The following is a 27,613-nucleotide window of genomic DNA, read 5'->3' as shown; positions in this document are numbered from 1 at the left end:
TAGAGAAGTTTAGACCAAAAAATGCAGACAAAAATCTAATCCAAAGCAGAATCTCATTATACTAGTTCTATACACTGGATTATTTCTCCTCAGCTTTATACAGAGTCTAACTTTTTTTTTTTTTTAAGAAAGCTAGATCTGCACATCTGAAAGCACATGTTTCAGAAGATGAAATCCGTGTTTATAGGAAAAAGGTAGTTGAAAAGCTGTGATTCCTGGAAGGAAAAAAATAGTTCTAAGCAATACTAGCCTCATTCCTAATGAGGCCCTATTAGAAACCAAATGGACCATGGTCTGTCATGTAACCAAGCACTGTTCACAAAGCTGTCATGGAAGAACAATAATGCTGCCTAACACAGCTCTCTTTACGCAATATCTACCTAAAAGAGAAAAAAAAAATACCAGGATCAAAAAAGGGGGCGGGACTATTTCATTACATTGACGCTGAGATAAGAACGTTAAATTAATTGACAAATGCCCAGCAGTCCTCCTTCAGGAGATTCACACCCTCCATGTTGCATTAATTCAGCAGGATTTGCACGTAAATCAAGAAAATACTGTGGGAAGTTAAAACAGAAGGTTTCAGCTAAGAGAGGTGTTTAACAAAAATGATGGAAAACAGAGTGGGATGCCGTACATTGTACACATAATTCAGGTGCTTTAAAATACCTGGTGCCAGCTATGGGATGAGATCCCTATTATTTGTCATTTAACACTGTACAACTAGGGTGAAATTCACCCTTCCCTGCATGAAGGGTGAGTAAATTATTATTAGTCTTACTGCAGTGCTTAGAGGCTCAAAGCAGAATGAAGGCTCCGTTATTTTAGTCATTGTACAAAACACAGCATAAGAGAGACAGTCCCTGAATTTACAATCTAATTTAAGTCAAGACCCAGCAACTGGGACTAAGCAACAGTAGGAATGTACAGGGGAGGGTAACAGTGATAGGAAATATGGTTACGCAGATGGACTATGCGTAAAATTAGCAGATTTCTAGTCCAATTATTTTGACTCTTTTAACGTATAAATAAAAAGGGAATATAAATTATCTCAGCCATGTCTGCTGGCTTCCTGCCTAGTCATTACCAGTTGGCAGCGTATCATAAGCATCATGGCAGAAGTGAGTCTTTAAGAGGAATTTGGAGGAGGTGGTAGTAGTAGCTTTATGGATTAGTTCCGGCGGGGCATTTTCATGCATAAGGGGCAGTAAGGAAGGAAGTTTCCTCCTACAAACTTACCTGTAGGAGGAACAGACATGTGGGTAATGAAGGCTGTCATCATTGGCAGAGTAAGAGGCAGCAGGGCAGAATGGTTACATGGGTAGGTAATGAAAGAATGGCCAAACTATGAAGATTGCTCTGCCCATTGCCTCCACAACACTATTATATCCCAGAAGGTCCCACATGAGACCACCAGGCACATCAATGAATTTCACCCCTGAGATAATTTGATATGCAGCGTGTCTTATTGTTTTCTATAACAGGAATTACAGCTCAGTGAAAATGCAGTCTCATTTATAGGATTCATTCAGTGCCAAGATCAGAATCAGAAAAATCTTGAAGGCCTGCGATCATATTATTAACTAACTTTGGCTAGCTGGACCAAGGGAAAAACTAAAATGCAAGCTTCTGGAATGCAACAATGATAATTAACAACAGTTAGCTCTCGTATAAGGTTTTTCAGTTTTAAGGTGCTGGGAAAACATTGAAGTCAGTTTGCTTTGCAATAGAGCTTTCAGAACAGGAAACCAGAGGATACATTAAAACTTATTTCAACTTCTGTATGTTAAAAGGATAATTGCCCCGAAGTCCCAATCTGGGCAGATCTTTAATCACAATATAGCAGCCTAAAATCTTTTTAAAAGGAATTTCTAGAAATGGGATAAACTGATTAAAAATAAAAAGACTCTCGATGCACTAAAAAGCAAGAAGTAATAGAATTTTTCCCCATTAAGGAAGAATGCAGTGAGACGTTGTTGAACAGAATGTATACATAAGGGTTTGGATAAGCTAGGGAACTTTTTCCATGAATTTAAATGCTGCTCTGGGGAAATTGATCTCATTATGATTAAATACAGTTCTTCACTAATCAAGGTTCAGATAAGTGTGGTTTTATCTTAGCTTACTAGACAAGAAAATTGTTCTTGTAGGAAGTGTCTGCTGCTAGTTAATGGCCCAGTTCTGTCCCTTCACTCCCTAGTTATTGGATAGTTTCTTACCCTGCATTGCCAATGGGGCTACGTGCAGAGTAAGGGCTTGTCTATGCTGTGAGTTAGTGTGTGGGAAGCCAAGGTATAAATCTGTGTTTCAAACAGGAATATGGCAAAGCCCACTGCAGAACTTCTGGTGCACTGTTGGAGGGTCAACAAGCCCAATCAGTGTGCTGCAGATTAGTGCACTGTAGAATCCTGCCCTGGCTTGTTGACCACTGACTCACTGGGTAGACAAGCTTTCAGATACTACTCAAAGGGAGCAAGGGTGGAAGAATCTGGCCTTAATTCCTTTCTTCTCCAGTCCTAGTCAAATGCTGGGTCCTTGATCATACTACGAGATAAAGGAAATGTTACCTCAAATCCTGCCACACTGTCCCCCAGAGCTTCTATGATCCCAGAGCACTCAAATCCAGGAACAAGCGGTGTCTTGGGAGGATTGTCGATATTCCCCTGCCGCACCATCAGATCAATGAAGTTTAAACCACTGTAAACACAAGAAAAAAAACAAAATCAAAACACTAACATGGGGCTAGAAGGGGGAGAAACTCAGCCAGGACAATGAAAAATGCTAAAGGCTTCCATTGTTTTTAATGTTGCATTGTTCTCCTGCACCTGGGTGGGCAGGTGTGGAGTAGGTGGGCAGAGGGAATTCACATCTTCTCTCATGGAACAACTTGGCTCTAAGTCAGCTGTCTTGGAGGTAGGGCTACTAGATCTGTGATTACACTGAGCTCCTATGCTTAGAGGTTGCACTGGAGTCATAACTACTATTTCAGACCAGAGATCATTACCACCTGGATCAGAGTCAGACCAGTGAGGTAACGATGAAAGGATTCTTCTCATTACTAATCCCCTGAGATACCTCATGACCTTATACAAGACATTTTGAATTATGAAATATGCACAGATCTTTCAGTATTAAAAATATGTAGCTCTGTGAAAAGCAGACTACTTCTGTAAATGAGGATGGTTAGGCTATTCAAGGTACATAGAGCACGTGCAAGGTTGGCCTGGTTAGGTCTCAGCATTACTGTTGTACATCTGTGTGTGAACCGAAGGACATGTCTACCTGAACATTTACTGTGGGCCATGCTGGAGTGTAAATCTATATCATGCCACCGCACCTTAACTATCCATATGGATCCTGCTGATGAGCACTACAAGTTCCCTAGTGTGCATTGATAAACTGCAGTTTATTTCAGAGAAAGGACAATGCAGTGATTGGAGATATTCTTTAGGGACTTCAAAAATGCAAACAGTGAAGTGATATTTGTTAGGAGTTTGTATATAATCCACTGTTACGTGTTATAGATATTTTGGGCCAGATGCAATCCTGGTGTAACTGCACTTAAATTACTGGTGTTACACCAGGGAGGAATCTGCTGTTATCTCAGCAAGGAACAGAATAGTTAGTGAGAATTTATTAAACATCAAATGGGATGTTATCATCAATAAACTATTATAGATGCTCTTGCACCTGATCATTTTTAAACAGTCTTTGCAAAAGATTGATTTAGGTCTTTGAAATCTTATGTAGGTGGCTGCTCAAAAGAATCATTGATGACCTTTTCTTGTATGCTCAATTTTGTGAAAATCCTGAGGCCTCTTTACCTTGTCTTTGTATCTCATCTCATTTTATTAAATAAAATACCTTTAAAAAAAACGGGGGGGGGAAGTATTTTGTTTACCCAGTGTCCCATTGTATAGATTCCAGACACATCAAACACCATGCACACATTTTGAAGACTCCTTAAATTCATAACTAGCTAGAACATACTACAGCCCCAGTCTATTGTTTCAGAGCACAGCCCCATAATTACTGCCAGCCAGAAGAGATGTATACTGAGGCCCTGTATTCTGCAAAGTTATGCACGAGTCATCTCTCACATGCACATAGAACCATTGTCTGATCACATACAAAGTCACTCATGCGTATGTGTTTGCAAGATCAGGGTTTTCATCTGGATACTAACAAAGACATGGACAAACCTGATAAACATAAAACAGGATAAAGATAAAGTGACACCATGAAACCAAGACAATTCATGGTGAGATCTAGGTCACTGGGAACTTCAGAGGAAATTCCACCTAATGTAAACATTGCAGGCAATTGTGGATAAAATTTTAAAAGTGCCCTCAACCCATCTTTGATTTGAGCATGAGAAAGATTCTGGGCCACTGTTGGAAAATATGATTTTGAAAACCAAAGTTGCAGAATTAACATGTGTGTCTCCTGACTGACAAAGTCATAGGGATGTCATTTTCATGACATTTCAATGGGAAGTTTTTTTTATCCCAACTGTGCCCATCTCCTCTCCTGGACCCCCATGGGAAGCGTTATTATATCTTTTCTACAGAAGGGGAAAATGAAGCTAATCAGCTTGTTCAAGGTTACATATGAAACCCGCAGAAGAACATGGAACTGAACGTTGGTCCTACCATCCTCTAAGCCAGTACCCAAACCACTGGGCCATCTGTCTTCCCTGAAGACCCAGATAAAAAGACACTTGTACACAGTGACTGCACTAAGCCTATAGTGAGAAAGGTTAGCAGGGATACAGCACATTGCAGGATCAAGGCTTAAAAATGATTGTGGAAAGGCTGCATCTGATCAGAAAACTATCAAGGCAATTCATCTTCTGTAATGTTATGTATAGGGTAGGAAAGTTCTGAATGATAAAGAGCTTTTGGGACTAATTAAGAGAATGACACACACAATGATCATCATTTTAAAAACAATTTACACACCTGGAAGGCAACATTGCTCACAAATGTTGACTTCATTGGAGACCAATGTCTAGATCTTTCCACAATTCAAGTGCTTTACAAAAGTTATTTATTTAACCTTTCCTATGTTCTCCCACTAGGTAACTGGGGGTGGAGTTGTGATGTAAGAGCAAGCCGAGGAATTGGGGTTGTGACATCAGAGCAGGCAGGGGGCACACAGACAGACCTGGCTATGACTGTGGCTATTTGAGAAAGAGGTATGATTTTATGTATATATCATCACATCTCAATGCACCAACCCGTATGCACCTATTCATTCTGATGGAATTACTTGGCAGACATATTTTTTGAATGGGCATGTTTTCAATTATGAACCTGACTACATAACACTAGCAAACCAATTCCTTGCCTTTTGTCTTTATCCCCAGGAAACAGCAGCAGCATTAATACAAAATTTCATATCTATTAAAATTAACTTGTTACTAGAACAGGATTGGGATGGAACACAAAGGTGTAGAGTTTAAAAAAAATTAAGGCTATCAATCATAGTTAACTCGAGCGATTAATGCAAAACAAATTAACCAGATTAAAAATATTCATGATTTATTGTTTAGCAATACAATTAAAACTGAAATTATAGAATACCAACTTAAATTTATTATCAGTATTTAGTGTCAGTATTTATTATCAGTATTTTTGTTTTTCTACATCTTCAAAAATATTTATTTGAGTTACAACAGAGAATACAAAGTGTACAGTGCTCACTTTATATTATTTTGTATTACAAATATTTGCACTGTAAAGAAAAAAAATATTTTTCAATTCACCTCATATAAATACTGTAGTTCAATTTCTTTATCATGAAAATGCACCTTACAAATGTAGAGTTTGTATTTTTTTTACATAACTGCACTCAAAAACAAAACAATGTAAAACTTTAGACCCTACAAGTCTACCTAGTCCTACTTCTTGTTCAGCCAATTGGAGAGACAAACAAGTTTGTTTACATTTACAGGAGATAATGCTGCCCGCTTCTTATTTACCATGTCACCTGAAAGAGAGAACAGGCATTCACATGGCACTGTTGTGGCTGGCATTGCAAGCTATTTATGTGCCAGATGTGCTAAACATTCATATACCCCTTCATGGTTTGACTTGTAGGTCTTTTTTAAAAATCTTTTCTGCAGTGCAAATATTTGTAATAAAAAAATAAGAGAAAGTGAGCTTTGTATTCTGTGTTGTAATTGAAATCAATATATTTGAAAATGTAGAACATCCAAAAATATTTAAATTGGTATTCTATTATTGTTTAACAGAGCAATTAATGACAACTATTTTGTTAATTGTTTGACAGCTCTCAAATAATTGTGGCATTGGGGTATATAATGACAAATTTTGAATTTAATTTAATTAATAGCTAAGCAATCAAGTTTGATTTTGGCCCTGATATTTAAATACTGCAGTCACACACTATCTGGCTTCTTTCCCCCCATCACATTTTTATTCTCCTGTATATGACTTGTTCACGTATATTTTTGAACGTTCCTAGTACTGTGTCAAGAGAAGTACTTTGGCTTATCTGTCATTTATCAAAAAGGGCATGTATATGTCCAAATAGTGGCATCTGGGCAAAGTTTCATTTCTCTGACTCATTCCTGGCCTGATTTGAAACTCCATTTTCTATTTCCATTTCAAGGCCACGTGTACAATCCTCATCAACATCAGTGAGGTAACTCAGAGCAGAACAGGGCTCGATGAGACGAGCAAACTCATTTTTAATCTTTAAATAAGATTAAGATAAATTTGACTGTCAGAATCCAGAGGTAAATTGCTAGTCTATTAATTATCTCTGCAACATTAGGGCTCATGGAATTCCTCATCAAAATTCCTTATGCCTGCTCTAATTTGAAAGGGACAGGTTGGCTTCATTGTCTGGCACAAGAGAACAGCCTCCTCAGTCTTTTCTCTATAAACTTCTGATATTTGAAAGCTGGGGCCTCCATTTTATTAGACCTGGATGCTTTTGCTGTAATTTGGACAGTGGCTAAAGGGCATACTAAGAATAATCACACGAAAATATAATCACTTTTCCTCTATGAACAATGAGATATTAATACTGTTCTATATTACTACTTGTATGATAATCCCTGCTTATGATATATGTAGGAAGGAGAGGTTGTCTTGCATAGGGGATCAGGGGAGGTGTTGCTTTAGAGCTACAAAGTTCAGATCCAACCATCCTCAAAGGTTGGGGAATGCAGAAAACCAGTTTTTTAGTATTTAGGAGCTGACCATAGGGTGGAATCTCTTTGGTAAAAAAATCTCAGGTAAAAGGAATATTAGCATAACTGTAGAGGATATTACAGGAGATTGAAGACACTTCAAGTCTGCAGGGACAATTCATTATGGCCAATTTCAATCTCCCCAGTGAACTACCTGAATGGCACACTGGGGACATGGTTTGAAGAGGAACTATTGATAAATAAGCGATTGATTTACAGAATAGCTTGTTTTGGTGTCCTGATGGGAGGACAGGATTCCTGACTTTGGCTTAAGAAAGATGTTGTAGTTAATAGAGGGTGCACTGTAGGTAATGCAGTGGGAAAGTGATCGGAGCATAGTTCAGTTCTGTTCTAACTGTAGTCTTCATTTTAAGTAAAAGTTTGGATGCAATTGGAATCTGAGGAAGAAGGCATAGAATGACTCAAGTAACTAATCCCCAAGGACAGAGTATTCATGCAAGGGTTCTGCTTTACTAGCCTGTGAAATAGCAGTGATATTAACAAGAATGTCAAATACGCTGAACTTCATGGGCTAAATCACCCCCTTCTTGATTGTTCCATCATTGGGCAGGGGTTTGCCCACCACAGAGTCAATGGTGTATCTGAATTCCGAACCCAGGGCCACTGCAACTACTCTAAGGCTCCACCTTCGTCTACTACTCTATGGGAGTGTGGCATTTGTCGGCTCTCCAACGTGGAGAGTTTTGGTCTGTATTACTTTTCCCTGATAATCTCTGCAGGTCTGGGGGTGGAGACACAATTTGTTTTCTTTACCCTTCCCCATCCAGTGCAGGGCTGCCCACTCCAGGACTCTGAATTGCCCAGTCCCTGGCCCCTATCTAAACACAATGCTGCAGAGTGCCCTCTATGTCCCAAGTTGGGATGGTACTATCTTTGGATCTGATTTTCTTGCTTTCTCTGGTGTAACTCAGAAGTAACCTCATTGAAGTCACTGGGTTTATATCAGTGCAAGTAAGGAAACAGACAGGCCCTGTGGTCCAGATCCTCAAAGATATGTAGGTTCCTAACTTACACTGAAATCATTTGACATTAGTAGCCTAAATACCTTTGAGAGCCAGGACCCATATTCCTCCTCCCTTTGCCTACATTATCTAAAACAGTGGTGGGCAGCCTCCGCCCATCAGGGTAATACAGTGGCGGGCCGTGAGACAGTGTTTACATTGACCGTCCTCAGGCTTGGACGCCTGCAGATCCCAGTGGCTGCGGTTCACTGTTCTCGGCCAATGGGAGCTGCGGGAAGCGGCACAGTCAGTAGGGACGTGCTGGCTGCCACTTCCCACAGCTCCCATAAGCCGGGATCAGCGAACCGTGGCCACCGGGAGCTGCGGGTGGCCATGCCTGTGGATGGTCATTGTAAACACTGTCTCGCGGCCCACCAACAGACTACCCTGATGGGTTGCATGTGCAGGTTGCTCACCATGGATCTAAAATGACTCCGGAACTCTCAACTTCTTTTTTTTTTTAAAAAAAAAAGAAGAGCTCATACTTTCCTTTTATTTAGAGAAACATATGAAATATGAATAAGACTAATCTTTAAGGGTACATTTGACACCATGTGCTACTCTGTTAAACATGGGATTTCTTTTACTTGCTTCTAATTTAGGAGACAGCTCTGTTCTTCCACAAATGCCAAGGTGACAAAAAGGGTCACCTCTGCCTCCCATCTATGCATATGCATCATGAGGAGCAGCAGCAACAGCTACCATATCAAGATGAATAAATAAATAAAGGGAGGCAATTATAGGAGATCATTACCTGTCTTCTGCTCACTGCTGTATTTGGGGTAGGTTTGTTCTAGCTGTTTATTTGATCTTGAAAAAAATATGAACTCAGGCATTTTGTTATACCCAGACAAAATAAACAAGTAAATATAGCCGTGTCGAGCTGCTCCATCATTACCAATCAAGAAATAATTATAGGGAATATGTGATTCAGCTTGGGCTCTGACTATTGCTCCATCTCTTAGTCACTGAATGAGGCTAATGTATGACTCATCACAAATGAAAGAAACTTTCAGGCAAATCGTTGATATTTCAGGACTTCAAAGAAAAATGTTATTCATCTGGCTTCGAGCTAATAGCAACTCTACAGTGGGTCCCAAGTTTCTCCTATTTATAGTACTCTGAAACAGGAAGGTAAAATTTAACTGTCTTGATTGCTGCAACGACTATGTACAAACTGTACAGGTACCTGTGCCTCTTCTTGTATTTTCTAACTAATATTTAGCAAAAGCTGTATGGTTGGTTTGATTCTCCCTCCCTTCTCCCCAAGTCCCATCTATAAAATCCCTTTTGCTTGAGGCAGCTCTCTTTACATTGACATCATTAAATGCATTACTCAGAGTAGGCAATGCTGCATCTTATATTAGAAAGAGCATGCTACACTGGCCACAACAGGCATTTTCATCATTTCCTCATCCAATCTCCCAACCAAACCCAGGCAGCCAGCATCATTTCTACTCTCTGTTCTCTCTTTACCAGCTACAAACACACGGGTCAATGACCTAATCCCTTCCCACTAATTGCTCAAAAGAAGCTTTGGCCACTTGATCTCACTCCCTCTGCCTACTTCCAGCTGAGAACAGACATAGGCTATGGTAGGCTACATGGCCTTTTACCAATCTGCATGTTCCTCCACCTTGAGCTGTGCTACAGCTTCAAAAATATATAGCATAGTAAGTGATCCAAGTGTAACTATAAAGTAGTAATTTACTTGAGTGGTTCCACTGATACAAAAACAGTGGGTGTACACCTCCAACAGTTTATTAACAGTAACAAAACCCTTGGAGTCTATTGAAAAGATAAGTATTATTTTACAGCTAAGTAATCACTACACAGGTAACTACTTTTATTTGTAACACATAGAGGTCTGCAGTCTTGATGAAGAGGAAATTCATGTGGAGGCATGGAAGCAAGTCCTGTCAATCACTTATGCATTTTAAAACGAACACAGACACACACCTCATTCAAAATTATAGATGTTAACTTTTAAATATTTAATGATTGAAAAAAAAACAGTGAAAAGACATTACTGCTCTGATCAATATAAACCACCAAGCAAGTTTCACTATATTCAATATAGTCAACATGGACTTGTAGTCATTTATTTCCCATAGTGCCTGTAATCTGCAAGACACTTAAAGAAAAGGGAGGCAAAATCCTGTCCTGCATCTATATTAATCATTCAGGTTGCTGGATAGCTGACCATAATTCACTGATGCAAGTGAGGAGGAAAATATACTCTCATCAGTAATAGACCAGCCGATTCACAAAATTATAATATGGAAAAGCCAGTGTCTAACTGGCTGAGGTCTACAGTCAGTGTGTCTGTTTTGCAAACCTATCAGAACACAGAGGGTTCAGTGATACCCTTTGGATACACTAATAAAACAAAGTCATTGCCATAAACCAGTGTCACTTTCAGTGTTGATTGTTTCTAAAATAAACAGCTCAGCCATCACCTTCACATTTATTTTCCACAAATGCCAGAGCATTTACATAGCAGCAGATTACCACTGTGTGATTACAGTGCTCTACTCCTCTGACTGTGTGCACAGAGGACGTAACTCCCAATGACATCTGGTTTTCTGCATAACAAAGGCCAAAGAATTTTTCCCAGACTAGAAGATCATAATGGTCCCTTCTGGCCTGAAAAATCCGTGACTGCAAAGCAAATTCTGTACACAGACAGATTCTAGGTTTTGGCCTCTATTAATTATAAATATGAGACTTAAGAACAGAAAAATCCAGTTTAGATTGTCTGAAAGACTGTTCTTAACAGGAAGGTTTGGACCAAACGTTTCTAGATCCTGACTAGTCACTAACCACCCATCAATTTCTCACAAGAATTTTGGGGCTGGTGGAGAATTGTCTTGATCTGCTGCCAGTGCTCAAAGAGAAGTTTGAAAAAAAAAAATGGCAATGATAGTGTCTAGTGAGGGAAAATAATGTCAAGTATCAAAGGAAAGGTCATGCTGATCAGCAGTATAGTAACTAATCAGAGGTACACCAACATTTCTCAGATAAATATACAACCTCCCAACGTAGCTGGCCAAATATCTCCAATTCTTCCAATTAGCTCTGAGAAACTCAAACATTACAAGCAATATTATTCTCTTTTTTGGCATTAGAAGTGAAACAAAAACCGCTTGCAGCACAAACATCCATGGCTTTGCCTTTATCCTTGGCTTGTCTAGAGAAAATATATTTTGATATAAACTGTTCTCAGTCTACATTTGCTTTCTGGAGCAGTGAAATGAAAATCAAATGTAAGCTGCTGAAGTCAGAGAGAGAGAGATATGGGAAAGATGACCTGCAATGGGAGAGAGAAACTGACAAAGCAGCACAGAAGTAGGGTTGAGAGAAAATGGTGAATGAGGGAAATTAATGAAATAATTAATCACCTTTTGACTTCAAATGGGAGAGAGACAAATCAAACAACCACAGAGAGCTCCAATTTGCAATTTCTGACAAAGGGAAACTTAGGACAGCCTGCAAAATAGTCACATCTGAACCTAAACTTTACAGATAAAGGGTCAGCACAAAAATCTGCTACACTAAACACTGCAAAGTCACAGGCCTAGGGGAGGGGTAACCAATTTAATAGCAAGCACCCTGGTGGATTACCATTTGCTGCCTGTCTTCTCAAAGGGGCAGGAAAAGGAGTGCTTCAAAATGCAAAAATCACTACCCAGAAACATACACAGACATGCATGCCAAGTTACAGGATGCTCTGCTCCTAGAGGCTCCCTGAGACTGTCAGGCCCAAGGGGAGGGAGAGGGATTGAGAATAAAAGTGGCTTTCAAGAACCTATGGAAATGCCCATTGAACCCTGTTCCTGGGCAAGAGGGCTGTGGGGTTATTTACCTCTCTTTCCTCTTTGACCCCAGCCCCCTTCCCTTCCCCGTGCATTGCAAGGACAGAGCCTTCTCCCTCTCCTGCCTTCCTGAAACTGACACGGTCCCACACCCGCCCCAGACACAAGGGCAACCATCAGGATCACAGGCTGCTGCGGAGGGGATAGGGAGTGGGGGGTGCAGCTGCTGCCTATGGAGGGCGGGGAGGGATGGGGGAGAGGCAGAGAGAGGCGATACTGGACCAGGCTTTGACTCGGATTTTGAGCTCCCCTTCCTGAGGCTCCGGCATGACTTTCTTGGACACCCTGAGCTTGTTGAGCCCCCCGAAGCCAGACAGCAGCACGGCTCGCATCTCCTTGGTGTCCCCTGCCCGCAGGCTGCCGCTGCCCTCGGCAGCTTCCTTGCCTCCCTCCTTCTCGATCATCTGCTCCGTCTCGTCCGCTTTCTCCGCGCCTTCCTTGGCCATGGCTGCAAAGCTGCGGCGGAGGAGGGGGCTGCGCTCAGCCTTTGCCTCCTGTTGAATGGGGGTGATGCTGGGATGTGCAATGGCTGCAGCGGATTGAATGGGGGCTCTGGTCCTTCCAGCCCGACCGCAATGCACAGAGTAGCTGCGCAGCACGAATCACCAGCCCCGCAGGTAGCCCCCGTGAGTGCCTATCCCCGTTAAATCTATGACGACGAGTTGATCTGGTGCCAGGTACCCGCGTATCTAGACAGCTCCCGAGCTGCAATAGTTTGACAGGGGCAGAAGGGGTTGGTGGGGAAACCCTGGCCCGGGGGGCGGCTGGGAGATTATTGTCCGGAGATTCTCTACCCATTAGTAGGTCACTACAGCCCAGGATATATGGGTTTACTGCGCATTTCGCAGACAGCCTGATAGCGGATTATGTAGGGCTGGATGTGGGTAGGTATGAGTCAGCTATCCCTACTGACCTGCCCAGAGAGCGCTAGGAGAGGGGCAGGGGCAGTATTCCCATAGGATTCCTCCCCTCATACTGAAATGAGAGTTGGGGGGGGGTGAGATTATCCTGCCCCCATTGTCATTCTGTGCTCCCTTTCCTTGGTAAAGTGAAAAGAAAAGGAGTACTTGTGGCACCTTAGAGACTAACAAATTTATTAGAGCATAAGCTTTCGTGAGCTACAGCTCACTTCATCGGAGCTTATGCTCTAATAAATTTGTTAGTCTCTAAGGTGCCACGGGTACTCCTTTTCTTTTTGCGAATACAGACTAACACGGCTGCTACTCTGAAACTTGGTAAAGTGGTTTGCTTGCCGAAATACCTGAAAAAATCGAGGTCAAATACAGACCTAGATAAAATTAACCACACTACCCAAGGACAGCCCTTTGCAGTGAATACTGCCCACCAGTTAGCACTTTATGCGTTTGTGGCATTTCACTTACAGCTGCTCTTCATTCTGGCCGAGAATCTCCAAGCTGTGTAAACCCCATTTCACCTTCTAACACAGACCTGTGCATAAATATAGAAATAAAGAAACTCATCTAAGGAAAACACCTCAGACAAAAGAAACCACTTATAGTGGATCGGTGAGTTTTGCATGGTTTATATTAAAGCCCACCAGGCACTAGTGGAAAATTTTCAAAAATGCCAAAGTGATTTTGCAACCTGAGTCTCATTTTCAAAAGCAACTTAAGCACTTAGGCCAGGTTCCTCCAAGGAGCTAAGAATATCCTCCTCAGGCCGTAGGAGCCTAAGTCCCATTGACATTCAATGAGACTCAGGCTCTTACTGATTGTATCCAACATGAGAAGTTCATTACTCACACACTTAAAGTTATGTTTCAGAGTAGCAGCCATGTTAGTCTGTATTTGCAAAAAGAAAAGGAGTACTTGTGGCACCTTAGAGACTAACGAATTTATTTGAGCATAAGCTTTCGTGAGCTACAGCTTACTTCATCGGATGCATTCAGTGGAAAATACAGTGCGGAGATTTATATACACACACAGAGAACATGAAACAATGGGGGTTTTATCATACACACTGTAAGGAGAGTGATCACTTAAGATGAGCTATTACCAGCAGGAAGGGGGGGGAGGAGGAAAACCTTGATATCCTCCTTCCCTCCCCCCCTTCCAGCTGGTAATAGCTCATCTTAAGTGATCACTCTCCTTACAGTGTGTATGATAAAACACATTGTTTCATGTTCTCTCTGTGTGTATATAAATCTCCCCACTGTATTTTCCACTGAATGCATCCGATGAAGTGAGCTGTAGCTCACGAAAGCTTATGCTCAAATAAATTCGTTAGTCTCTAAGGTGCCACAAGTACTCCTTTTCTTTTTACTTAAAGTTATGTACATGTTTAAGTGCTTTCAGAGCCTAAAGCAACACCTCATACAGATGAGCATACAACCCACTGATCATTGTAGATTTCCCCAATATATTGTAAATAGAAAAACATCCATGTTTATTTATTAAACATCCAAAAGCTACCAATTTTGTTCAGTTAGCTTCAAAATGTCTCAATTCATACCAGTGATGGGGGTAGTAGAGTGGTCTTATTGTGATACAAAGTTTGTCAGGACTCTGGCTTATGCATTCAAAGTACAGTCATATTCCTTAACTTCTCAAATGCACATTTATGTGTCTCTGACTGTATATTTATCACTCAGTATTTAAAGAAAGCAAAACAGCTTTAAAAGATGCTAATATTCAAATTATAATTAGTAATGTGTTGCTATAATATATTGACACTCATGTACTCAGCAATGAGTGACAATATAAGACACTAGGTAGTCCTACTCCAGAGTTATTCTTTTCAGGAAATGAAGAGAGCATTGGTTAAGGCTCTGTTTAGAAAGTCTCTGAAAGCAGGACCAAACTCCCTTTTTCCACACTCCAGTAGATGGATTTTAGTCTTCAAATCCACCTCAATAACTCTTCAGAGGATACTTTTCAAATAACATATTTACTAATGTTTGCCAAGGACCTATTTAAAAATGCTCCTTTTAGAAATTCTGATCTCAAAGTATGTTAGAAGTTGTGAATTAAGGTAGCTATAATTGCAATTGATTATGAATTAATCCATTGTAATTGATGCAAATACAAACATTAACTAATGAATATACATGATAGACGTACATGACAATGGTCCAGATCTTCAGAGGTATTTAGGCATCTTACTCCCTTTGACTGCAATAGGAATTAGATGCCTTAATACCTTGGAAGATCTGAATCAATGTGATTATCAGGTCACAATGAGGCTTTGCTTACATGCCAGGAATATCATTGTATTGCATACACAGCTTGCTCCTTTTTATCCATCATGCATTTCCCTTAAGGGGTATTTTGTACAGACATTTTAAATGTAGCCATATTTTGCAAGTCAATTTAATGATATTCAGGAAGGTGTATCTTTATTCATGTACCCGAGAGCCCAGGAAAAGGAACATTACCAAGGGATGACAAAGTGACATGCCACAAGGGAGGAAATCTGCTCATCCTGAATATCAGCACTGGGAGGCATGTAACCATTTTAGAGGTCAAGAAGCTCCCCTCTCTCAATTCTGCTCTCTTGGTTATAATTTGAATACTTCCTTTTCTATGCTAGCTATACTTGGCTGGATAGATGTTGCAAAATAGAATACCAAGTTCTGTTACTTTAGATTCGGCCATTTTAATGAATGACCAGGCAACTAACAGCTAAATAAAGAATATCATACATTATAGTCCAACCGATTCACCCAGCTGACATTTTAATACAATTCTAACTCAAATGGTAAAGTGTAGGATGAATGAAGAAAATAGAGCAGATGGTGTATGTCAGCTCAGTGAAATCCAGCATTAATGGAGAGACTTTGTGGGCAGCTCCAGCTTCTTTGCATCACTTTGGTGGTATAAAGCAGCCACACAGCAAATAGATCTGGTCCCTCTGGGGATTGCCCTTACCTGGAGGAATCCTTTGGTTCTGTAGGGCTGCAATGCAACACTAACTTATGCTGGGGACCACCGTTGGTCGCTGGTTTGCCCAGATAATGTAAGAACATAAAGCTTCCTTTTTGTCCTGTGTCAAGAGTAGCTTGTCCAGACTCTTGGGTCTAGCCCAGGGGTTCTCAAACTGTGGATAGGGACCCCAAAGTGGGTCACAACCCCATTTTAATGAAGTCACCAAGTCTGGCATTGGCCTGGGCCCCAGCAAGTCTGAAGCCAAGCCCCGCTGCCCAGGGCAGAAGCCCTTGGGCTTCAGCTTTGGCTCCGCCCCCTGGGTGGCAGGGCTCAAGTGGACTCACTCTTCAGTCCTTCCTCCTGAGGTTGTATCATAAATGTAAAGGGAAGGGTAACCACTTTTCTGTACACAGTGCTATAAAATCCCTCCTGGCCAGAGGCAAAACCCTTTTGCCTGTAAAGGGTTAAGAAGCTAAGATAATCTCACTGGCACCTGACTCAAAATGCCCAATGAGGGGAGAAGATACTTTCAAATCTGAAGGGTGGGTGGAGGACAAAAGGTTTGTCTGTCTGTGTGATGCTTTTACCAGGAAGAGATCAGGAATGCAGCCTTACAACTCCTGTTAAGTTAGTAAGTAATCTAGCTTGAAATGCATTAGATTTCCTTTTGTTTAATGGCTGGTAAAATAAGCTGTGCTGGATGGAATGTATATTTCTGTTTTTGTATCTTTTTGTAACTTAAGGGTTTTCCTAGAGGGATTCTCTGTTTTGAATCTGATTACCCTGTAAGGTATTTACCATCCTGATGTTACAGAGGTGATTCTTTGATCTTTTCTTTAATTAAAATTCTTCTTTTAAAAACCTGATTGATTTTTCATTTTTCTTAAGATCCAAGGGTTTGGGTCTGTGTTCACCTGTACAAATTGGTGAGGATTCTTATCAAGCCTTCCCCAGGAAAGGGGGTGTAGGGCTTGGGGCGATATTTTGGGGGAAGAGTCTCCAAGTGGGCTCTTTCCCTGTTTAAAACGCTTGGTGGTGGCAGCATACGGTTCAAGGACAAGATAAAGTTTGTACCTTGGGGAAGTTTTTAACCTAAGCTGGTAAGAATAAACTTAGGGGGTCTTTTGTGCAGGTCCCCACATCTGTACCCTAGAGTTCATAGTGGGAAAGGAACCTTGACAGGTTGAGTAGTAATTTTTGTTGCCAGAAGGGGGTCATGATGCAATGAAGTTTGAGAACTGCTGGTCTAGCCCTATCTTGTTTGCACCTCAAAACAGATTAAGGGCTATCTTATAGTATGGCCATTTTACAGCATCATAATGTCTGGCTTACGGTAGAACAATGTTTTCCCCACATCAGTGACGTAAATCTATATGTTCTAAGGCTTAACGTAATGTAAAGCTAAATAGATATTCTTGAATTATATGAAATGCTCTATTCTCTGTTACATGTTGATTCATAGCCACTTTTGTAACAATACTAGATTGCATCATACATTATTGAGGTTTACGCTAGGAAGCGATACGAGTATTATTCTGACTATTTATTATATGTCTTATGTTAAGTGGCCTGTACTGCTCCGAGCCAATTTACACTGGTTTCATATCGCTCTTGTGGAGTGCCTATGCAAATCATCTAGAGCCTGATCCAAAGCCCATGAAAGTCAAAGGATATCTTTCCATTGACTTCAGTGAGCTTTGGATTAAGCCCTAAAGACACAGATATGTGAAGGTTTGGAACTGTACAAGAACTAGCACAGAAATTAGAAGGTGCCCAGAATTCTGTCCATAATTTAGCATTTATACAGATGCTACAGATATCCCCTCTAAAATTTTAGATGCCTTCAAGTATCTGAATGGCATAGACACTTTGATAACATATTGATGGACATGGTATAAGAACCTGAACAGAACAGGCTGATTCTTTGATCACTTCCTTAACCTACAAGTCAAGTCAATGATATATTTTCCACTGTCATTCCTTGTAACAGTAGCGCTTAAAAGGGGTACTTTCAGGAAAGTTTTAAAAATGTAACATATTATCTGTGGATAAATCCTGACAGTTTGTAGTCAACCATCTCTATGCTGTATTTATTCAGGGCCGTTTTCTGCTACTGTTATTCATAGTGTTTATACTCTGCAAGCAGTCCCATTTAATTCCATTTGATCATTCAAGGGGCATGGTGCTATTCATCATAAATGTTATCCTGGGGCTTGGGTGCAGTTGGTAGGCATTTCATTCAGTATAACTGTAAGAAGCAGTTAAGTTTCTTTCGGAGTAAGATAGCTGAGACAATAGGAGCCACCACCCAAAACACATGCAAGGCCATACACAAGGCCAGTCAGAATCTGAGCTAAATGGGTGGAGGAGTTTAATTGGGGGCTGAATGAAAATGCAGAGGGTTGGGTATTTTTTTTTAGTGGAGGGGGGTGTGTGTGATTGGATGCAGCCAGAAATACCATACAAACAGCCAGAGAAAGTAGCAGAAAGGCAAGGGCAGCCAGAGAAGCTCTTGTAGCGTGACACAGAGAGAGCTTTTGGGTAGAGTACTGTCTGGACAAACAGGCTTGGAACAAAGAAACTGTTTCCTACTGTTTGATTCCTACTGTGTTCACAGAAACAGGACTGTGTGTACATTTTTTGTAAATAAACAGGACTGCACCAAAGAAATACCTACCTCCATCATCAATTTCTCCACGTGATGGAAACAACCTGCAAGACCCTGAATATTGGTCAACTGCTCAGGTCAAGAGGGGTAACATAAGGATGGCACAATCTGGCCTTAATCCCTTGATATAATGGGTGGAATGAGATCTCTTTAGTTCATGCCAATAGCGTTTTCTTTGTTGCATCAATGAGTTAAATCTCATTTGCAGTCAAAGCACAGAAGATTTTTTATTTTAAGGAATTGTACGTTGCAAACTGTGGTAAATGATATAGCCATCTTCAGCAGACATAAATCCACTGTATGTTTAGGGGGGTTGCTTTGTCTAAACCTAGGCAATTTTTAAAGTGAATGTTCTACCAAAATATAATATTTTCTTTTACAATGTAGTTTTAAACAAACTGTCCAAAGCTTGGAGACAAAGAAAAAACAACAAACCACACAATTCTCTTAGCTTTTACATTTTATTTCTAAATGGGCCAATTTTTCATTCTACATCTTTTCTGTCCTATAAAATGTCCATTGTGCCTGATGAAAATTGCATTTTACTTATGATGCAGTATGTGTCTGTCACACTTATTTTTGTCAATTATTATAACCCATTGTCCATAATTGCATCTCTTATCAGTGAAGAGATGATCTCAGCAATTATTTCCCATCAGTATAACTCATCAAAACAAAGGGAAGGCAAGAGAATCTTTAACAGTAAAGTATATCAGGTTTTGATATTGAGATCTTACATTTCATATATTGAATTACACTCAGAGGTCTTTTTTTTTTATCTTAGCTGGGGGATTTTTCTCATCAGCGTAAATGTGTATGAATTCTTGTATGAATCAGAGGTGCAATTAATCAATTCTCTGTCTGTAGTCACTGCAGAGAGCTGTATTTTCTCCTTTAGTGTAAAAAAGCAGTTTAAAGCACCTCGGAATCATTTGGAATAATGAAAATGTGTTGTATTTTAAATTAAGAAGGAAAAGAAACCAGTGCATTCTTGCTGTGGATTTGGCAAGTCTAAGAGATGTCAGAATGACTCATCTGATTATTGTATTTTCTCAATAGTCTTGTACATAAGTTTTGCCCAGACAACACAGTGATGCGTACAATTGAAATTAGATAGATCACTTTTAAAAAACACTCCTTTTTAAATATTTTGTAAGGATGCTTTTGTTTAAGGAGGTAAATTATTCCCTGCTACATATGTCTTTTCTGTTACTTTTTATTCTTTACAATAGATCTACAATGGAGATGGCTGCTTTTATTTAGCAAAATATGACAGAACCAGATATCATGGTGATAAAAATCATATAAGTACATGCATAGATAGAGCTAATCCAATTTTACCTGTCAACCTCTACTATCCAAAAGTGGGATATGCCTGTTTTTTATCCTTTGCACTGAAATATACCCATGAATCAAAACCTCATGCAGTTAAAAATATGCCACATCCTCCATTCTATTTAGCTAAATGGAATTACACTGTACAATTTTTAAAAAACAGAGCACCTTATCATATCAAAATATCTTTACTTACATGCTGTTGCCTGATACCTGTACTCTCTGATAACTCTGTGTTATACAGAGGAAACATACATGCACGCTTTACAAATATATGTTCACTAGCTGGATTAACCTCTGAGTGTGTTTAGAAGGGTGCATCTAGACTGCATGCTTCTTTTGGCAGCGTGTAGCATACAAACTCGTTCGACTCCACCTAAAATGGGTATAAATAGTGGTGTAGTTTGTAAGGTTGGCCTTAGGGGAGTAAAGCCACGCCTGAAGGGCTCTCTACTCACTGGAGCTATGCCTTCCTGTCTACGATGCTATCTTTTGCAATGTAGTGTTCCACTGCTGGAGTCTTTCCGTGTCGCAGTGAAAGACTCCAGCATGGGGAAAGGCTCCAGGAGCAGGGAAAGACTCTGCCAGCTCCCCACTACTGGAGCCCTTCGCTGTCACAGGGAAAGACTTGGGTACATCCTTGCTGCTGGAGCCCCAGGGGAAGGCTGTGGCAGCAAAGAAAGGCCCAAACTTTCCCTGCTGCCTCCCCCCTGCCTGAGCATTTTGCTGACACATGTAGCTACACACCGCAGTGTGGATGTGATGTGCTTTTCACGGTGGTGTATAGCTATCCATACGCTATAAGCTACCACTAGTGGTGTGTAGTACAGATGTAGCCTAAAGGGCAGGGGCAACAATTATAAGCAGATTCAGTCGTGACGATTAGGACAATGGGGAAATTGGCTAAATTAGCAATGCCATGTCTTTTCAGGCCAAGCATGGGAAATTTTGTTGAAACCCTTGAGCATCCTGGTTTTGTGATAGAGTTGTTGCATTGTCTGGGCCTAATCCCTTCATCTCTTTGCGCCTCTGTTTCCCCCTCTGTTTATCCTCAATGGGGATAAATGATGCCATACAGGTATGATATGAAAATTAGTTAGTGTTTATACTGTACTATGAACATGGACATGGTACTATCTGGGGGCTAAGTATTAACTACCTCATTGAATTCCAAAGATTTTTGGAGTTCTTTCATATCTTGTTCTTCTACATATTCTGTAGCCAAAGCAAAAAAATAGTGGTGAAATTTAAGTCTCCTGCAGAAGAACAGTGTGACCTCTGATGCTTGGAAATATATACCAATTTTTGTGTGTATCCATTTAGCATGAAAAAAACCAACTAAACAAATAATCCCATTTGACATTTTAGATCAACTCAGTCTCAGAAATTATGAAGCCAGAGCATCTTGTTATAGAAAGGCTTGTGGAAAAAATAGGCTTTATTAGTAAAGGACAGACACATTAAGTCCTCACAAGTATAAGAATTAATGCTACTGCATAATATCACCAACATTGGCTTGTATTAGGTTTATAGGCCAGCAATCACATTTAGTGCTGTATATTTATTTACCAGAAGAGTTCTGATCATTACTCATGGGTCTCCATGCCATCAAGCCATTGCTTTACTCTTCTTGTGGCTCAAGTCTATCTCTATTTTAAAATAACTTTAAATATGACTCCTAAACCTGTTCAAAAGCCAACTGCAGGCTCTTGGGCTGGATTCTGTGCTGCACCTCAGGAAGCTACAGAAGGTATAATCCAAAGGCATGGAACAAAAAGGTGGCTTTATGATTCTGTGCTGCTACAGGGGCCAGGGTAACTCTATAGTTTAAATGTGGCCAGGCAGTGCTCCAATTTACAGCAGCCACCTGAGCGCTTCCCATGGGCTGTATCACAGACTCTCTAGCCACATGGGGTACAGTCACTCCTCCTCCCCCAGTCTCATCTCCAGTATGTTCCCCTATACTGAGGCTTTTGGGGGGAGGATGAGGGAGGAGGAAGAGGATTTATGGAAGCCCTACTGTGCCCGTACTGGGGAAATTCTCGTGACTCAGTCTGCCTGTGGCAGCCCTCACTGGTAATGCCAAGGTCAGGACAGGTTGCAAAAAGGAGAGCAGATACTCCCAAGACTGGTGGGTAACACTGAAGTTAAACTCCCCAATCAGTCATAAACTGTGCTTCTGACCCCCCCCCCCCCCGCCCCCCACACTGGTTATTAAGAAGCAAAAAAAGAAAATTGATCACCCAGCCCCCTTATTATATTCCAGTTCTCTGGTTCCCAATCAGCATCTAGGTCCAGTTGCTCCAGAAACACAGCACAAGTTTGGAAATACAGATATACACTACACATCTATAACTTGTAATACAAAGGTGATACAAACATAAAACCAAGATGATCATATTTTGCAAATAACATTTTCACTGACACCTTACATGGCATATCTAGTCAGATTCCTTGCAATTTTACAATAATAGTAGCAATGATAACATAAAGTGTCCCATATATTCCATACACAGTCACCTCTCCATCAGTATTTATGGTGCCTTTACAGCCCTTACACCCCACTGGCAAATGGGAGTCAGGCTAGCACGGGGACAATCTTTCCTGCAATCTCTAAATAATGTGTTTGCCTGAGCTCTATAGTAGACTGCTGGTTCACAACTCAGCCATGTACAATTGGTTTTGCAACAATAGCTGTGGATGTTGGTGTACTTTTCTTCACATCCAGATAGGAGCTAAGAAGGATTTTTGTTTAGGGGATTGGATTGCTCTGAGAACTGGTAACCTGCTATGGAGTTTTTTTATCTTTTGGCTGCTGGGTTAGCTCTCTTAGAAAAACCAAAAGTGGTCAGAGTTTGATAACAAATGAGCTGGTGGGTTCAGTTTATGACATAGTGGACAGGGGCCTACATCACTTCTAAAATTGGCCTCCTTTTTAGTGGTTTCAGCAGACTGGTAAGATAATTGATGTGAACTAGAATTGAATGATTATGAACTACTCCTATACACAAAGGTGACTCCTTCAGGCTATGGTTAATGCATGTTGGCAAGGAATCACGTGGAAACTTGTATTATTACTACATGCCCTCTACCTGTTTATGATACTTCTTTGGACTGCCACTATACATTTTGGACTTTTAGGTCTTTTATACATTGCATCTCTGGCTATATTTCAACATAAAGATAATTGAAAACTGACGTTGTCAGAAATGGAGCTAGTTTGCTGACAGCAATGCATCCTGCACACTGAAAGGAGAAGACTGAGTGTCACCTTTTCTTCCTCGCTGTCTTTAGGGCTTAGGTGTGTTGAAGAGATGATGGGTTTCGTTACCAAGGCATGTTGACATCTGTGCTAGCCAAGTAAATGTCAGACAATCACTGAGTTGGCATTAGTCTAATGTTCACAGCATACACAGAGAAGTCAGATAAAAACAAAGTACTCTTGTTTAAGGATGCAATGTAACAGTACTTTATTTCTTAGAATTCAGAAGAATACCACACAAGAACCCAATCACAGAGAGAGACAATACAGGCTGCTCCCTAAGGCAGAGATGGACAATTCACCCCACCATTTTCTAGGCTCCCTACTATGCTCAGAAAGGAAGAAAGAAAATGCATATTTTTTCTCCACAGAGGGATCTACCGTCTGGTGTCCTAGGTCGATCTTGAATCCTCCATACAACCTGAGCCAAAGAGCTCACTGGTGTCATAATGGTATTAGTGAGAGATACTGAGGTAGAAGGTCATCTAATGGCAGAAGAGGAGAACAAGGGTGTCTCTGGCTGTGTGTCACTGCAAGATCATTCAGTACTGAGGACACCTTCATTGTTAAGAAAGTCACTGCCAAAAGCTTTTGCACCATAGGGGCTGGAACCATCGGCACTGGAGTTGTCAGCACTGACCGTGTTTATATCAGTACTGAGAGGTCAGTACTAGGTGCAATGCGGACTATGGCTTCAGGCAGTACCTTGGGTATTCAGTGACTGGTCTATGCTGAGGTGTAAGAAGGACTCTATTTGGACAATGAACTACCTTTTGGCTGAAGATCATGAGGGAAAACAGCAGCCTGATGAGGTCTTTGCCTAATTTGATTGGGCACCTGAGAGTGAACTAGCCCAGTAAAGGTGCCTTTTTTGCCGGAGTTTGAGCCGCAGGTCAGGCAATATCAGGTTCTGAGGCTGTCTTTAAGACAAAGTTTAAGATGGGCCTCTCTCACTTTCTTTGTCCTCTTGGAGAAGGAGCAACAGATTGAACATGGATGTGCCCCTCTCCAATGCAAAAAAGACACTTTGACTGCCCATCATTAAGCAGGATAGCCAAGTCACAAGAGGAGCAAGTTGTGAACCCTGGGGACTTTGTTTCAGCTATAGTATCTAGATCCCAGTACTGGGGGATCTGATAGAAAAAGGTGATTTTTTGTTTTTGTTTGTTTATAAATGCCAATGAATGTATAATAATATTATTAACTACCCTAAGAAAAAATGCATAGTGCACAGCGAAGGAAACTGCAGGAGTTCCCTCTCACTGCCCTGGGCAGTAAGGATGAATTAATTGGTGCTTGGGCTTGCTCTACCCTTTATGTCCTTGGGTGCGTCCTTGGATCCTAGGGGCATGAGGTCATGTAGGGTGCAGCACAGCTCCAATGGACATTGCTGGCCAAAAGAAACTAATCTCACACATATGGGGCACATATGCACCTAAGTGGAATCTAGTAGACAAGCACTCAAGGAACAATCACTAGTGACTTTTGAAAAGGTAGGTCTTTATATCCAACTGAGAAGCTCCAGTAAGGCATGCTAGAGACCTATAAATAGCAGGATGAGAGTTCAGATGGCTGAGGTGATGCAGCGGAGAACAATCAGAGAAACTGAACAATGCTTTCTTGAGTGCTGCCCCAGCAGCAGACTGTATCAAAGAAAATTTAGTTACCACAGCCGGTCTCTGCAGGAGACTTCAAAATCTATATATGAATAACTGAATAGAGCAGCTGTTACCAGGACTCCTGAATGGTCAGGCAATGGCTGAATTATGTGATGAAAATAGACAGTGAAAAAATGAGACAACTGTCAAAATCTGCAAGGCTATGTCTATGCTACAGCTAGGAGGTGTGATTTGCAGTCCGGGCAGATTGACTTGTGGTAGCTCAGCTTAAGCTAGCGTGCTAAAAATAGCAACGTGAATGTTACGGTGCAGGCAGTGGCTCAGGCTAGCCACCCAAGCTCAGATGCAGGAGGTTGGGTGGGCTTGGACTTGGGTAGCTAACCTGAGCTGCCGCCAGTGCCACAACATCAACATGGTTATTTTTAGTGCTCTAGCTCAGGTTGAGCTAGTGCAAGTCTATCTACTTGTGCTCGGAATTTCACCTCCCAGCTGCAGTCTAGATATACGCTAAGGATACTCAAAGAATTTAGCAAAGGTTCTGAAGGAAAGTCACATCAGTTACAGCCCATATTGCTAGTGGATGATACTAGAAATGGAATAACAAAAGTTAATGACAAAGAGAGACGATTTCCAATAACAATAAGTAATAATAACTTTATGCCTATGCCACTGCTTCCCAGCCAAGCATCTCTTGATGCTTTACACAAAATAATTAAATAATCTTCACAACACAGAATTGCCACATCTATCTTATTTATGAGTGAGCTGAGGCACAGAGAGATTAAGGTCTACATCGAGTCCCCAGTTCCCAGCCTGAGTATCTCGGCTGGGGTTCTCTGTCAGAGGAATGGGGAGAAGAGGAATTCTCCCTCCAGGGCAGAGCAATTCTGTGACGGATACTCTACCTGAATGACTGCAGCTTCTGTAAAACTAGCATGCACCCTGCAAGGAGCAGAAGAGAAAGAACTGTAGAATATGCCTTATGGCAGACTGCTGTCCTCTGCACTTGCTCTCAAATATTGCCAGGAAGAAAGCACCTGTGGAGCTGGACTTCATGCCATGCAGAGATGTACATTTTGCATAGTAGAACCGCACCAGTTCTACTGCCGATGTGACCTCCACACCCATAGACGTAGGGCAACATTTCCAGCTACCTGACATACCTACAGAGCAAGTCAGTGGCAGAGCTGGAAATGGAACCTGTGAATCCTGACTCCCAGTCTTTAGTCAACAGGGAGTGCTGCTTCCCTTTACAGCCTTAACAAAGGAGTGTGCTCATCACCACTTTTTCAAGCTTTCTAGCTATGGACTTGAAATGTAGATATTCAAAAGTGGGACTGAGCTTTACAAAGAGTACAAATTACAAGATATGGATACATGCCCACTTGTGCGAAGACAATGATATATAAGTTGCATTGTATTCAATGGGAAGTGTTATCACTATAATTCCTAGTACCCTTTAAAATGAAATAATATTCATTTAATGTGAAGAATTGTGAGATTTTATTCTTTGCATCATAAATTCAAAGGCATCTTTATCTTCTTCAGGCTACAGTACATATAATATTGAGAAGTCATTCATATTATATACTCAGATGTCTGTATAAGCACATCAATCTTTTAAGATTCATTACTAGCTTATCTTTTTGTTAAGAACATGTCTGCTCAAGTGTTTTGTATTTCATGGGCTACAAGATGAAATGCCAACTCTACTGGATGAAATGGAAGAGCCATTCTAGCCTGGAGCCTGATGTGAAATATAGTAGAAATTGGAACATTCCTAAAGAAGAGAAATCAGCTTCTTTAAGAGTCAGAGCGGTAAGCCACTACACTTTTAGTCTTGATATTCATTGAACACAGATAGAGGTGAAATGTCCTATTTAACGTGCCAAAGTAAAAAGTTCTAGCCTGTCATACACTTGCATTGCAAACTTTATACTAACTTTATTTATTTAACAGCTCACATTCTCAAGGCATTTTGCCTTTAGGACTAGTCTATTATGCAGAAATTGTACCACTGACCTTTATTTTTTCAAGCTTCTCTTTCTTAACACTGTAAATATCTTATAATTCCTGCTCCCACTGTGCGGTGTAAACACAAGCTCTATTAATTTAACTGAGAGCAGGAGCAGGTCCTTGTTCTGATAATATGGTATTTTAGGTGAATTCAGTCTGATCCTGCAAACCATGAGTAGATTTGGGGACAATATATACCTTCCATGGGTACCCACATGGCCCCACAGTATGCCAACATTTTTATGGCTGACTTAGAACAACGATTCCTCAGCTCTCATCCCCTAGCGCCCCTACTCTACTTGCGCTACACTGATGACATCTTCATCATCTGGACCCATGGGAAGGAGGCCCTTGAAGAATTCCACCAGGATTTCAACAATTTCCACCCCACATCAACCTCAGCCTGGACCAGTACACACAAGAGATCCATTTCCTGGACACTACAGTGCAAATAAGCAATGGTCACATAAATACCACCCTATACCGGAAATCAACTGACTGCTATTCCTACCTACATGCCTCCAGCTTTCATCCAGACCACATCACACGATCCATCATCTACAGCCAAGCTCTAAGATACAATCGCATTTGCTCCAATCCCTCAGACAGAGACAAACACCTACAGGATCTCTATCAAGCATTCTTAAAACTACAATACCCACCTGTGAAGTGAAGAAACAGATTGATAGAGCCAGAAGGGTACCCAGAAG

General features: G+C 40.9%; 1 protein-coding gene across 2 annotated transcripts in view; it reads right to left on the bottom strand.

Annotated features, from left to right (window-relative positions):
- VAT1L (vesicle amine transport 1 like) overlaps positions 1-13,010 on the bottom strand; it is a 96,128-nt gene extending 83,118 nt beyond the window's left edge. Inside the window, exons 1-2 of one of the 2 annotated variants that reach the window (XM_038368913.2) lie at positions 12,342-13,010; positions 2,568-2,697 (exon numbers count right to left, since the gene is read on the bottom strand). In XM_038368913.2, the coding sequence (XP_038224841.1) occupies positions 2,568-2,697; positions 12,342-12,565 (354 nt within the window). In that variant the 5' untranslated portion in view covers positions 12,566-13,010. The remainder of the gene's footprint in view (positions 1-2,567; positions 2,698-12,341) is intronic. The other variant, XM_038368914.2, reaches the window with a different exon arrangement.
- Positions 13,011-27,613: the final 14,603 nt, after the last annotated feature.

The sequence above is a fragment of the Dermochelys coriacea genome, chromosome 12 (assembly GCF_009764565.3).
Source record: "Dermochelys coriacea isolate rDerCor1 chromosome 12, rDerCor1.pri.v4, whole genome shotgun sequence".
In the NCBI taxonomy this organism is placed as follows: domain Eukaryota; kingdom Metazoa; phylum Chordata; order Testudines; family Dermochelyidae; genus Dermochelys; species Dermochelys coriacea.
This window is presented reverse-complemented; position numbering and strand designations above follow the sequence as displayed.